Source organism: Solea solea, chromosome 13 (assembly GCF_958295425.1).
Source record: "Solea solea chromosome 13, fSolSol10.1, whole genome shotgun sequence".
In the NCBI taxonomy this organism is placed as follows: domain Eukaryota; kingdom Metazoa; phylum Chordata; class Actinopteri; order Pleuronectiformes; family Soleidae; genus Solea; species Solea solea.
Window position 1 is genome coordinate 12,294,196 of NC_081146.1, and position 13,988 is coordinate 12,308,183.

At 38.0% G+C, this 13,988-nt stretch overlaps 1 protein-coding gene across 1 annotated transcript in view; it reads left to right on the top strand.

Moving 5' to 3' along the window:
• Positions 1-13,988, top strand: part of col14a1a (collagen, type XIV, alpha 1a) — a 131,652-nt gene that overhangs the window by 67,475 nt on the left and 50,189 nt on the right. Inside the window, exons 27-33 of the mRNA XM_058646975.1 lie at positions 657-780; positions 6,395-6,538; positions 6,736-6,900; positions 7,397-7,435; positions 7,521-7,659; positions 9,600-9,742; positions 10,656-10,765. Coding sequence (XP_058502958.1) covers positions 657-780; positions 6,395-6,538; positions 6,736-6,900; positions 7,397-7,435; positions 7,521-7,659; positions 9,600-9,742; positions 10,656-10,765 — 864 coding nt within the window. The remainder of the gene's footprint in view (positions 1-656; positions 781-6,394; positions 6,539-6,735; positions 6,901-7,396; positions 7,436-7,520; positions 7,660-9,599; positions 9,743-10,655; positions 10,766-13,988) is intronic.

The window sequence follows — 13,988 nt, forward strand, 5'->3', positions numbered from 1 at the left end:
GGTCACTATGGTCTGCATGGTGTGTCCTGCCCCCCTTGTGTCCCCGCGGCAGACATACAGCCTACACTGTGGCTGTGTGGGGAACTCTTCCTTTATTTCTTACTTCTTCTTCTTCTCATTAGTCTGTTTATTATATGTTTCTATACAATTCTATTATTATTGTTTTATATTTATTTATTGTTCCCTCATTTGTCCCCTCCCTCCCTCTAACACCCATGATGAAGATGATTTGTGGTGATTATTACAGTTATTATTATTATCAGTAGTCGTTATCAATATGTTCCATCATGTGTCTCTTTGTGTCTCTCTGTGTGTAACCTTTAAATACATTTTGAAAAAAGAACGGAAAAAAGAAACACTTCATTTCTACAATTGCAGCATTTCCTTCATCAAACAAAGGTAAAAGGAAAAGGTTTTTTGAAAAGAGTTTTTGGACCCAGTAATTTAAACTAAAAGCACATAGTTAATACCACATGGGCTACTAAGAGTAATACTTGCTTTTTTGTAGTCAAAGTGGATATAAAAATAAACTGGAACTCTTAAATATAGAAAGACATTGCAGTTGTATTTTTTACTCTTTAACTGATTTGAATGTTTTGAATGTGTGCTTTCAACCTAATAAACTTGTCTTTCCATCTCTCTCTCTCTTTCTCCAGGTGGCAGTTGTTCAGTTCAGTGACGATGCTCGGACAGAATTCCAGTTAAGTTCCCATAGCAACAAAGAAGTGCTGCTGGAGGCTATTCAGAGGATCAGATACAAAGGAGGAAACACCAAGACAGGTCAGAAGAGTGTCTTAGTGATGTGAATGTAATAATGGTTAATGCGTTACAACCAGACACGTACATTCAGGTATTGATCAAAAAATGTTCCTCAACTTGTCGACAGAGCAAACTCTCCGCAGGGTACAACCGTTCTGGAGCATGTGATCAGATTACAGCATCATCAGTGTGCACGTTTGTTCTCGTCCATGTTGCATTCAAAGTTGACTTTGTTGGTCGGCTGAACCTTGACTGATCAAAACCAGTCTTGATAAGCAAACTTAAAGAAGGGAAACTGATGATGTCACTGTTAATTATCACACTTGTTTTTTTACTACATGTTGGTCTCGGTCAGGAGACAAACTAGGCCGTTTGGGCTGTATAATTTATGTCAAAAATGTCCAGCTGCGAAGGTGAATTTCATTAATGTGAATTTACAGGTTATGCTTTTAATCATCTGAAGTTTCGGTCATGTCTCGGCGCCTGTGTCCTTGTGCTGATCACATCATCATAATCATCATCCCCCCTCTCTTCACTCTTCCTCCCTCGTCATCCTCCTCGTTCTCCTCAGTTCACTCCTCTATCTCTTCTGCTCTCTGACAGGTCATTAACCCGTTCTCCCGTCATCTTTCTCTCCTCAATAGTCGTTTTCTCATTTGTCTCACGTGTTTGATCTTCTGTTTCCTCATTTCTTCAACTTTCTCCCTTTGTTCCATTACTCTCTCTCTTTCAACCCTCTTTTCTTCACTAAACTTCCACTTTTCTTCTCCTCTTCTGTCTGCTTGTCCTCTACTTCGTACACGGTAGCTGTACTATGTGGAGTTTTGTCATTACAACTGCTTCAGATAAAAGTAAACTTTATTATGTTTATTATGTATTATTTTAGTGGTGTTGTTTGATACAGTACAGTGTTTAAATGTCACCCACTGAGCCAAATACTGTTCCTCTGGTTCATTAAGAGGTATGCTACTAGTTTCACTTTCTTTTAGGATATTTAAGGAAAGTCTTTTACTCTCTAAACCTTAAACTATTCCCTTTTTTTTTCATTCTTAAACTTCAATTTGTCCTCAGAGACTCTGTCAGAGCCCCTCACTGTGTTTAAATCTGCTAAAGCCTTCAAATAAAAGCCTGTAGCTTTGTTCCTCTTTAACCCTTAGCCTCTGGCAGTTATATCTGTGTAGAAGCCAACAAGAAACCACACAGCTTCACCGCTTATGTATGTTTTTAGTGTAAGCGGTTCAGTTGCTTTATATCCTTTGTTCAGTAACCCCAGGTTGAGAAAACATCAAAATCAGATTTTATTAAACACTTGCACAAAGCTTGTATCAATTACAAAGAGGTTTTTTTTTGTTTTGTTTTTTTTAAGAAATGATAAAATACTGTAGGTTGGTTTGTAACGTGTTCCATTTCCACTAACCCCAGAGCTCCTGCTGTAACAACAGGAGTTCTTTATGCAGTATCCCTGCAGCGGTTATCTAATCACAAGTGACAGCTACTTTCTGAGCAAACCTCCAGTCCTGATCCTCTTAGAAACCTATTTTTCAAACAGTGTGTAAATGATACCTCCACTACAGTTAGTACTTTCCTGAGTCAAGTCCTTATGCTGAGCTTATATTTTGGGATTTATCCATCAAGGCATTAGTGAGCATTTGACTGGCTAAGTGAGTGATTGATTTGCTCCTACATTGATGCACTTATTAATAATACACATCAAGTTACCTTGAGCATAAAAGAAATAAACAAATGATATTAAATTGCTTTGAAAACACAGCCAGAACCAGAGGGGTCATTTGTATTTTCCTCCCTCTCTTTATACAGTAAAAATGATTGAGTACAGCAAAATATTGGCTAAGATACATTTGACTACAGACATTACTATAGTGCGGATTTCAGTCAAATCATTCACAAATTTCAGCAATATTTACCACTCTTCTACATTTATGTTCTTAGTTCTCCAACTGATACTGAGGCTATTCCATGGGTGAATTACTGTAATTAATCTTATTTTATGAAAAAAGTATCCATTACATTGGTCATATATCTTAATATGACACATTTTAATTTCTTTAATTTGGCCTCTGATTTGTTTCTTCGTTTAATCTGTAAGCTTGGTTTATTCTTTTATATCATTTGAACTTTTCTGGCTCTCGTCTTGGTTTAAGTTCGGCCCCCTCTGTGCTTGTGTCTGCGTCCATGTAGCAACATACAGTATTTAAACAAGTGTCAGTAATACGTTCACATATACGATTAGTCTTATCTTAGTTTTATCTTCATAATCTTCATTAGCTAGAGTGACTTCTTTCCTACTTCAGCTGTGGTTACGCTGTTGTATGAGATCCCCGCTACATTTTCAAAGACCATGAGATTGTTACAACTTCACAAATGTTTTTATTTACTAACCCATGAACATGTTCCTCTGACTCATCATGTACATTTTCAGCAACGTCTTCTGTGATGTAATTCTTAGACAACAATTCAGTAACTAAAGGATTATGTGATTAATAGCACACTCTGCTCATAATTCCCCACTGAGAAAATTATAGACTCTCTGTCAGATTTTGACTGAACATCTCTGACTTCATTGTATTGCACCAAAGCTTTGGAAGCCAAAACAGGGTTGATGATTTTAGATGATTTCAACCTCTTTTATATCCCCATACTGTTTCCATATTCTCAGTATGTCTCTTGTATTGTTTCCATGTGACAGTAACAAAAACTGTTGCCAGATAAAAGGCCAAAGCCAAACCCACAGGGATTAGTTCACTCACGCAAACGGATGGATCACTGATCGATGACATGTTTTTCAGCCCAGCATCCACTGGTGCAGTGGGTGATTTCTCACCCACTTTTTCATGGTCTAATTTTCCCTGTCAGACCAATCACATTTGATTCTCTTCCCTTTCCCTCCATGTGTGCCCCCTTACCTGCTCTTCTCCTCCGTCCTCCACCACCCGATGAGCACCTCGCCCTCCGTCTCATGGCCTCCTCCCTTCTGCACTGCCCTGTGTCTCACTTCATGCCTGGCTAGCTGTTGTAATTCCAGTCTCGCCCAGCGTGATCGGAGGACAGTGTAGAAACAGATGTATCACTGGCAGATATCAGACTTCACAACACGTTACAGGCCAAGCACTCAGTCGTTTTTCACCACTGACAGCTCAGTGGAAAGCAAAAAAAATGGATTTTTCTAAAAAAACACAAAAATAGTGCAGTAATAAAAAATATTTTATTAATAATAAATAATATCCCTGTACTTTAAGGCTAAATGGTGATATAAGATTTTGGTTCATTATACAAAATGTTTTAAATCAAAGACTTATGTGTGATGTCATGGGAACATGAACAAAATTCATAAAAAACAAAGGTTTTGCTTTTATGCTGAACAAAGCACAGCTGTGCAAATGACAACAACATAAGCATATCAAAAATAACAACAGGGCCCTTTTTTATGTCTGAATAAAACATATTAACATGTCTGCAAGTTGAAATGATGTTGTTGGTAAATGTAACGTTTGTGGATAACACACTGCCATCCTCCTGACTGAGCCTGTGTGTCATAGAGCTGCAGCCTGCATGTGTGTGTGTGTGTGAGGAAGAGTGTGTGTCACTCACAGAGACTGTGTCAGATCCTGTCTGTGTTCGCATTCAAATTGCTGCTTTTTTCCTGCATAACATTATCATCAACTGCTGTGAAATGATCAGAAAAATGTTGTTATTGTCCGATTCTCTCTCTGCTCATTGAGCTGTAGCAGCATAAAGTTGCAGATCAGTTACAAACGTCAAACCGACTGTGTTCGGTGCTCATTAGAAAACTCCGATTTTTGAGGAGAGGACACCTTGCAGTAAAAACCCTAGTTGTGCAGAGCGAGTCTATGGAGGACAGAGAAGAGCTGCTGAATGCAACATATCCAGTATAAATGTGTTGACGCCATACACAGAGCTTTTAACGTCACACACTCCTGAATATACAATAACTCATTTGTAAATTGATGGTCCAGTTACTGCTTCATATGATATTGTTTGTCAGAAGAGGTTCTCTGAGTGTCCTCTCCTGATAACTATCTTGAAAACAAGAGTGAGAGTAGAAAGTGTGAAAGGACAAAAAGGAGTTGAGCGGATTAATGGCAGCAGTTGTCGATGTCATTTTTGAAAAGGTCAGACGGAGGAGCTATATGAACAATGCAAATCACGATAGACAATATGCAAATATTGACATTAGACTGAAATGACCTACTTGAGTGTGGTGAGAATGGAGAGACTGAGCTTATAACAAAACAGACATATTTGCGCACGTGATGTTGCACATATGCAGGAGCTGTTCAGATCAATTAAGGTCACTGAGTTATTTTGTCTTGTTTTCCTGTGACTTTGCCTTGTACTTTGTTTTTGCGCAGACGACACATTCACTTTAGTTGTCTGTGGCAAAGAAAAGTTTGATGCAAGGTATATTAAAATCATAAAGTTTATTTCCGTAGACATATTTTATATTCTGTATAGTATTTCCTGTGCTTGAAGCACAGTGACAAATGTGCACTGACACCATCTTGGTTGCCTGTTGTGGGAGTGTCGTTTAACATTTTTAAGCTGTCAGGATGGATTTTATTGAATGATTAAATCAATAATTGACCTCTACATTTTATAAAGTTCCCCCCCGAATGTATTATCATCGTTTTTTTCAGCATCTGTATTTGGATGTTTCTTGGCTTTTCTCCTCCAGTTTCAGCAGTTTATAAGTCAATCATTTATTTTATTTATGACCGTGAACTGATAATCAATACATGTTTTTTAATTAATACGTCATTAAAATTGTAGCAAAGGTCTCAAGCGTTCACCTTCATGTAACAGGTGAGGAAGAGGGTGTATTTTTCAGGTGGTTAATGAGCTCATTCCTGCTCATTCCTTCCAACAAGTTTGTCAGCAATGAGCCTCACTGTTGGCAGATTCAGAGATTTACTGAAATATTATATCCATTACAAAGTGAAGAATGTAGCGTCATACTGCAGATGGTGTTAAAGAAAGAATGCTGTAGAGAGTCTACACTGGTGTTTTACAAAACAACTCGTGTTTTTCTTTATTCGTTTTGCTTCCAAGCAGCCGCTGGTTAATTTTCATTTCAGTGTTGATAACTTTACATCACATTAATAACGGTAAATATTACTGCATGTTTTTATTGGTGAATTTAAAAAAAAAACCAGCATTTAGATTTGGTGGGAAATGTACTGTACTGTTTGACTCAAGCAGCTAATTCTGTTCAGAGAACTGAAAACAAAACATATTAACAGTGAATCTCGATCATATAAATAGGCGATCTGTGTCAGAGAAGTGTTGATATGAGCAAAAGACCGAGGATCAGGTTTTATATCCCTGCTGTGCATCTACAGGAATATGTCTGTATGTCACGTCTCATTTGAGCCAACGATCATAAAGTATATTGGACACAGATTATGTCAAGCTAGCCAATAATAGTCTTATTATGCACTGCAGGAAAAGAGCCCATGTTCCCTTTGTGTAATGTAACACAATATTGATCCGCTGTTTAACTGTAAGTTAATTGTACAGTTAAAGACCTTTGTAAAGTTCAAAGGTAATATTCAAACAGCTGTTCTAAATCAAGTGGTTTCTTCTTGTCATCCATCAGGTCGGGCCATCAAACATGTGAAAGAGTCCATTTTCACTGCAGAGGCTGGAGCCAGAAGAGGCATTCCCAAAGTCCTGGTTGTCCTTACAGACGGCCGTTCACAAGACGATGTCAACAAAGTGTCCAAGGAAATGCAGATGGAGGGTGAGTCCAAAAAAACACCTTGATTTATCAATTCTGAGAGTAATTTGTGATTAATAGTGTAGGTTGTGTGTGTTGGCTGGAAACACCACCACTCATATGGAAATCCATGACTCTAACAATGTGTATCATTTGGCTATTAAATCCTCTCAGTTGAGCGTAATGATGTAATAAATCCTCTTGTCTGAATCCATTCTCAGGCTACATCATCTTTGCCATTGGGTTTGCGGATGCAGACTATGGGGAGCTGGTGAATATTGCCAGCAAACCCAGTGATAGACACGTCTTTTTTGTGGATGATTTGGATGCTGTGAAGAAAATAGAGGAACAGCTCATTACCTTTGTCTGCGAAGCTGCCACTGCCAGTGAGTAACACCAACTAATGCGTAAAACAGAGACAGTGTAGGATATCAGAGGGGAAGATTTCAGACAATTTACAGAGACGCAGACAGAGTGATGAAGGAGACGAGGCTCAAAGGAAGAGTGAGGGAGGGAAAATGAAATGACTGAGGGGGGAAGTGGAAAGAAAAGGGGATTTATTTGAAGGATGAACATTTTAAATGTCCAGTGTGTAAAATTTGGCAACATTTACTGGTTTTATTGGTTGCATGTAACTCTCTCACCTCACTCTTCCCTTCCAAGTGTATTGGAGCACCCATGTAGCCTTCAGTTAAAACTCAAAATATGTTTAGTTTGTCTATTGTGGCCTACTGGAAACACATGTTGGTCCAAATTGGTAGCCTCCGTAGAGCTGACCTGAAAACACATTCAAATAAAGAAAATAAAAGTCCTCTATATTTTACACTGGTTTTGTCAATATTACAGATTTTTATGACTTAAAGATTATTTTCTATTTTTCAGCTTGTCCGTCTGTTTTGATGAGCGGTAACACTTTGGCAGGTAAGAGGAGTAAGACGGTATTTACTCCATCAGAGCCCTGGATGCAGAGCCAGCGGTAATGATAAAGATTCTGTGTCTCTTGCAGGTTTTCGCATGATGGAGAAGTTTGGCCTCGTCGAAAAGGAGTACAGCACCATTCCTGGAGTTTCTCTGGAGCCAGGTTCATTCAACAGCTTCCCCTGTTACAGGTTACACCGCGACGCGCTGGTGTCACTGCCCACCAAGTGAGTAAAAACCTTAGAATGCACTTCTGTTTTAGTTGACAATTAAGCAAACTAGGCATTATACAGAGGTTTACGTCTGGTCATTTCTGACAGTGACGGGGACAAAATATTAAATAAATACAATTCTAATTACATTAGTCGACGTATAAGTCACATCACTGCATGTAAATACTGTCCACCTTGTTCTGTAACAAAGGAAGAGCTGCAGTTTTATTTGCAAGACACACTTGAGGAAAGTACTAAAGGTCACCAACAGGATGGTTCAGTATTAGAGATACAGTCATTGTCACATTGCACATTTATCAAAACTATACATAATCAAAACTGGTGGCTGGTAAAAGTTTTACAAACTAAGAAGTTATAAGAAAGTGAATTAGTGCCAATTGAAAGATTCATAAGACGAGAAAACAGTCATGCATAATTTCCTCTCCACAGCATACCCTCCATTATTAAAGGCATTTATGATTTTTTTTTTAAATATCATATCAGACGGTTCTACCATTCAAGCTTAAGATTAGTCTGTGTTCTGTATTATTTTGATTCCGCTCTGATGTTTATCTCCCCTCGCTTGGAGACCGGGAGTGGTCACAAACACTGCAGCTCTTTGAATTATGAGCCAGCAGAGGACAATGAACAATTCAACAGACCTGCCAAAAAAAATTACTTGATTCTTAGGCTGTTGGCTAACTGCTGGGGAACTAACATGAAAGGTAACAAATAAAAGATTCTCCCTTTGGCATTGTTTGGATTATCTTAAGGGTTCAAGTCCCACTCACAGCACCCAGGCTGTTAAGTTATGTTGACTAACAAAAGCAGCTCCTGTCCCCAGCGTCAACAACCACAAATAATGATCTTGAAGATTGGATTATTTGTTGTCTGTTGCTTCAGTTCAATTTTCCTTTCACTGTAAGTAAGACTGTTTTAGCATACCTGTGGCTTTTAATTATTTGCCTGGTGAATTCATTTAAATACAGTGTATATAATATCTAAACAGTCGACACATTGTAGGAAAGTTTAATTAACTAGAACTGAGTATTGCAGTATGTGTTTTTAGCACATAGCAAGCTCAGTGATTCCTACTACCAGATCTGAGAAATTGTGAATTTCATATCAGACATTCATTTTCTGAAATACAGCAATTACAACCTGTAAAAACTAAATTATTTACATTGAATAAAAAAACAACAACATAGATACACTATAATAGAGCCACTAATTACCATCTATCACACATATCTTCATTGTACATTTAATGTCCTGTAAGTACTCAGGAAACAGACAATCACTGTTGTTTCTGTGTTTGTGTATCAATAATTTAGTTGGACCAGAGCAACAGACAACACCTGATGGAGCTATAATCCAATTTATTATGTATTACTTTGATTAGACTCTGAGTGGATGTTTAAAAAAAAAAAAAAAAGATTTACAGTCAACCAGCACCACTTGTAATTAACAGAGCCTGCATTTACATAAGGTGGAAATAAATGATTGGATAATATTAATATTATAATATAAGTCAAATGTGATAAGATTTATTTAGCACTGTACCAACTGCACCGCAGGGAAATATTCAAATATGAAAATGATGCATATGAAAACTTAACAGTTCCACCTGTTATGTCATTTTGTGTCTTTCTTGCTTTCCTTTTTATGCTTCCTGTGACAGGTGTTCAGTTTGTGAAAAGTGGCATTGATGAGTGTTCTGCAAAGTTGTAGCTCGGATGACTTAAACCTGAAGTGCTCGCAGGCAACTGCGCGGAAAAGAAATGAGGCTTCCTGATCAAAAAGTGCCGAGCACTCAAAGAGTCGAGGCGGTGAAAAGGCATTCACACCTCAGCTGAAAGAGACAATGGCACTTTGAAAAAGGAACCAAGGAGATAGAGAATGTGTCTGCAGGGCACTGCTAAAAATCACTATCTCTGTGTGTGTGTGTGTACCAGGTATCTTCACCCTGAAGGTTTACCCTCTGACTACACCATTTCAATGATGCTCCGTCTACTCCCGGACACCCCCCACGAGCCCTTTGCATTGTGGGAAATCCTCAACGCTGACCACGAGCCGTTGGTGGGACTAATCCTAGACAGTGAGTTTTTTTTCATCTTTCTTTGTTTGTTTGGTGCATCAATGTTGCATCAGATCACAGTCTGAAGTGATGTATTTGAACGTGACACACCTTTAAACTTCAGATTTGAGAAGTGAGTTGGAGGAGAAACACCCAAACAACAGCTGAGGTATAATCCACTGTGACTTATTTTTAAATGAGCATAGCTTTCTTCTTATATTCTATCCTCAAAAGATGAATATTATGCAGAAATACCCGAAATGAGGCCATTTTATGCCAGCAGATGGGGTGAGATGAGATATCATAAGACGTGATGATGGTGCAGTGGCTGTTTATGAGTCTCACTACGATAAGCGATGTCACGGAAACGCTGCGAAAGAGGTAAACTCCCTCGGGCATCCATTTTTAGAGGTTTATTGGACACCGCTAACTCGGAGGAGATGCAGGGCAAACCCCTGACCTGCTGCACAGATTATGTTACCAGCTGTCCTTCATGATCCTGGGAACCCCAGGAGTAGCCGGAGGAAGTTAGACTTTGGCAGTTCTGCCTCCCCTGTCGAGTCTGACACAGCAAGAAAAGGGGTTAAAAAAGTTGAAAAGTGTTGTGGGTTTTTACAGTGCGGTATATTTTACTGTTGCTGAAAACCATAAAAGGAGAGAAATATTTCATGGGCTAAATAAAAGGTAGGAAATGTGGATGATGGCACATACAGTATCACTTATTATCATAATAATAAATATGGTCGAGATGTGCTCTGGTGGTTGCATTAAGTGCTTGGTGAAAAACAAAATCTAAATTATTGTAATGTTATGTTCATTTTGAATTAAATGAAATATTTTAAATGTATCCGTTGAAAGGGCATCTGATAAAGTCTGCACTGTTTCTGTAATAAAAATGAAAGTGTAACCTTTTTCTCTCTTGCTCCACCTAAAGACTCTGGAAAGACCATGACGTTTTACAACCATGACTACAAAGGAGACTTCCAGACTGTTACCTTTGATGACACAAAAATCAAAAAGATCTTCCATGGCAGCTTCCATAAGGTTAGTCTTACATGTGTGATGAAAATGACCTGATTGTTCTTTGAGAGGTGAATAAGCTGATTTATTAGAATGAAAAATATTCACTTTTTATATTTGCATGGTACTTACCTCTGTTTCATCGTTACAGTGTTGGTAGAGGTTTCGAGCTGATGGTTAAAATAAATGTCTGTGCTGCTGTGAGGTTCGCTTGTTGGATGCATAGACTGAATATAAAAATGGACATTACCACCAGGGGGCGACTCCACCGGTCGTCAAATTAACTTTGTTAGAATTGAAGGGAAAATGAGCTCACTTCTTACTTAATTAATAACATTAAATTAAAGTTTTGGTGAGAATATTTATCATTTGGCCGTAATTGAAGATCATAAGTATTATACTTAATTTCACTTAGGTGTACAGTCACTCAATGTTATAAAGTGTTGTTTTTCATCACCTCACAATAACACCTTAATATTTCATATCAGGGGCCAAATCGCCTGCCATTTTGGACCAACATGTTTTTACAATAACCCACAGTGGACAAACTAAACATGGCTTTTGACTTTTGATGGCAACTGAAGGCTACACAGATTTTTGAAATTTGAGGAGAGGGCATTGTTGCTCAATTGTACACAACATACCTAATGGTAATGGTCTCAATCACTAGTTTCAGATCTTCTTCAATAGAACATGATGTCAATGTTGTTCATTATTTTACAATTTAGGCCACATGACGACATAGTGGCTACCGCATGTTCTCATTGTGTGCGCTTGGGTTTTCTCTGGGTTCTCCGTGTTTCCTTCCACAGTCCAGAAACACGTAGAGGTTAATCGGATGCTCTAAACTGACCATAGGTTTGATTGTGAGAGAGAACGGTTGTTGGTCCCTGTATGTTGGCCCTGCGATGGACTGGCTGACCAGTGTAGGATGTGTCTCCGTGCTTCGTCCTGTGTCAGTTTGGATTGGCCCCCTCTAGCTTCCCGTGACCCTCATGTGGACGATATGTACCGGTCACACTGTCTCACTGAGATTGAGTCCCATAGTGACTCCCCATAGCGTTTACCAGCTTGCATCACATAGCAAGTTTTTGTCTGCTGACTTCTGCTGCAATGAAACTCTGCAGTGCAGAAGGGGACTGAGGGAGCAGAACGCATTCTGCTGGGAAAGAGACAAAAAAAAAATGAAATAAAGAAGATCTGATGTATTGTTTTTTTTTTGTTTTGTTTTTTTTGAGTCTGTTGGGTGGTTTTCCAGTGGCTGAAATTTTCCTCTTGACCTGTCAGTGCTGCTCTGGTGTGTTTGCGTGTGCAGATATAGTTAAGACAGCCTTCCTGCATCTTTTTGCTCAAGCTCTCATGCTCCGGCTGTTCTTGTTTTGTAGTAGTGGACGGATTAGATTGGGAGTGAAACTGCAGATTTCATCATGCTTTTGACGTTTGTCAATTTGTTTTTTGTCTTTCCCATCTGCGGCTCTGTTGTCATGCTACAAAATGTAATACCTACACAGAATATACCATGTTATAAGTCCCAATTCATTATGAAAAAAATAGTGCAAACAAAACATAATTATAAAAAAAGATGTCAAATGAAAAGGTTTGTGTACCAGGATTTTGTTATTTTCATTCAGTTGTGACTGTAGAGTCGGTGGGTGTGTTGTGTACAGTGTTGTGTTTATGTTATATCATAAGTAAAAGATCTTATTTGTTGTGATGACATTTCCTCACCGAGGTGATATTTAGTTAAATAGCAATACAATGAACAAATCATTGAATAAATACAATAGTGCTGCAAATGCCTCTGTGGCATAAATAATGACGTTGGTCTGGAACTAACGTGGCCAAGTAAATGACTAATTCATGTTGCAAAAAACATTTTGGCATGAAATATCTACAACATTAGGCTGCATAGAATAATATCAACTTGCTGAATGATCATAAATAATTTTGTATTCACAAACGTGTGCTTTGATGTAGACACTGTTCAGGAGGTGTATTTAGGAGGCTTTTTGTTATGTTTTAAATGAGTAACTTTGGCCCATGTAGTTTAAGTCTTTATATAGAATAAATTCTCTAATATGTCGAGCTGCTGTTGTGTAGCATCTCTACTGGGATTGTCAATAGATTTCTGCTAAAAGCAAACCAACACTCGTCCTCCAAGTCTCTGTCGTCCTGTCGTCTTCTCAGTCCTCAGAATGTCAGGCAATAGCTGTCCATCATGTTCAGTGGCTTTTGTCTTCTGTCCTTCTGTTGCAGAACATGACAATGTTGAGAGAGTGCGTGGCCAGAGGAAGTCTTTGTCTTTCATTTAGACAGGATGGCAAGTGAACAGTGTGTTGTGTGTCCATTATAAAGGGATTCTCTTTTGTAGACACAGAAAAACACAACAATACAGAAACAGGTGAAGGACAAGGACAGAAGAGCAGGAGAGGACATAGAAATGCCTGTTGTGTTTGAGACACAAAGAAAAATATAACCGTCAATTAAAGAGACATTTTTATATTTATTTTAACGAACATGTCGCTTTTGGCCATATTAAAAAGAAGTACAAGTAGTTGCCTCTCATTTAAAATGGCCGTGAGCACTTAAAGCTGTCCTTTCTACACAGTAATCCACAATATTTCACTGGAATAAAAAAAAAAGAATGTTAATTAATTCCTACTTAAAAAGCTTTTTTTCTAGGAATACCAGTAGCTTTGTGAAAGGAAGATTAAATGATAATAATTATGTATATTTAAAATGTATTTATTAATTGATATTTAATGTGCAAAATAAAGCAGAAAGAAGAAAAGAAGAAGAAATCTGCTGTAGGGATAGATTCAGGATATCTGCAACTAAAATATAAAGTGATCTATTGGGGATTTATTGTCCTGATGATAAGCAACTTGATGTTTAATCCACATAAAATCAATAATAATTTACACAGTGGAATAAGACTAGATGTATTTTAGATTATTTAGATATATTACTACAGTATATATTTATTTCAAGGTTGTAACAGTTTGTATGAAGCGGGTTGTTTGTCTTTATGACAGGTTCAAAACGGGTTCTGCTTATCTGGATTATGATCACAGATAAATATTACACCAACGTTTGATTTTTAAGGAGTGGGTGAAAACTAAGTAAAATGTATAAATGTAAAATCAAACGGATGTTATGGTGTGTAAAATGTAGTTACATAAAGTAAGGGAATTCTCTATATCATTCCTATTCCTGGATGATCTTACGCCACCCTCACTCCTCCACT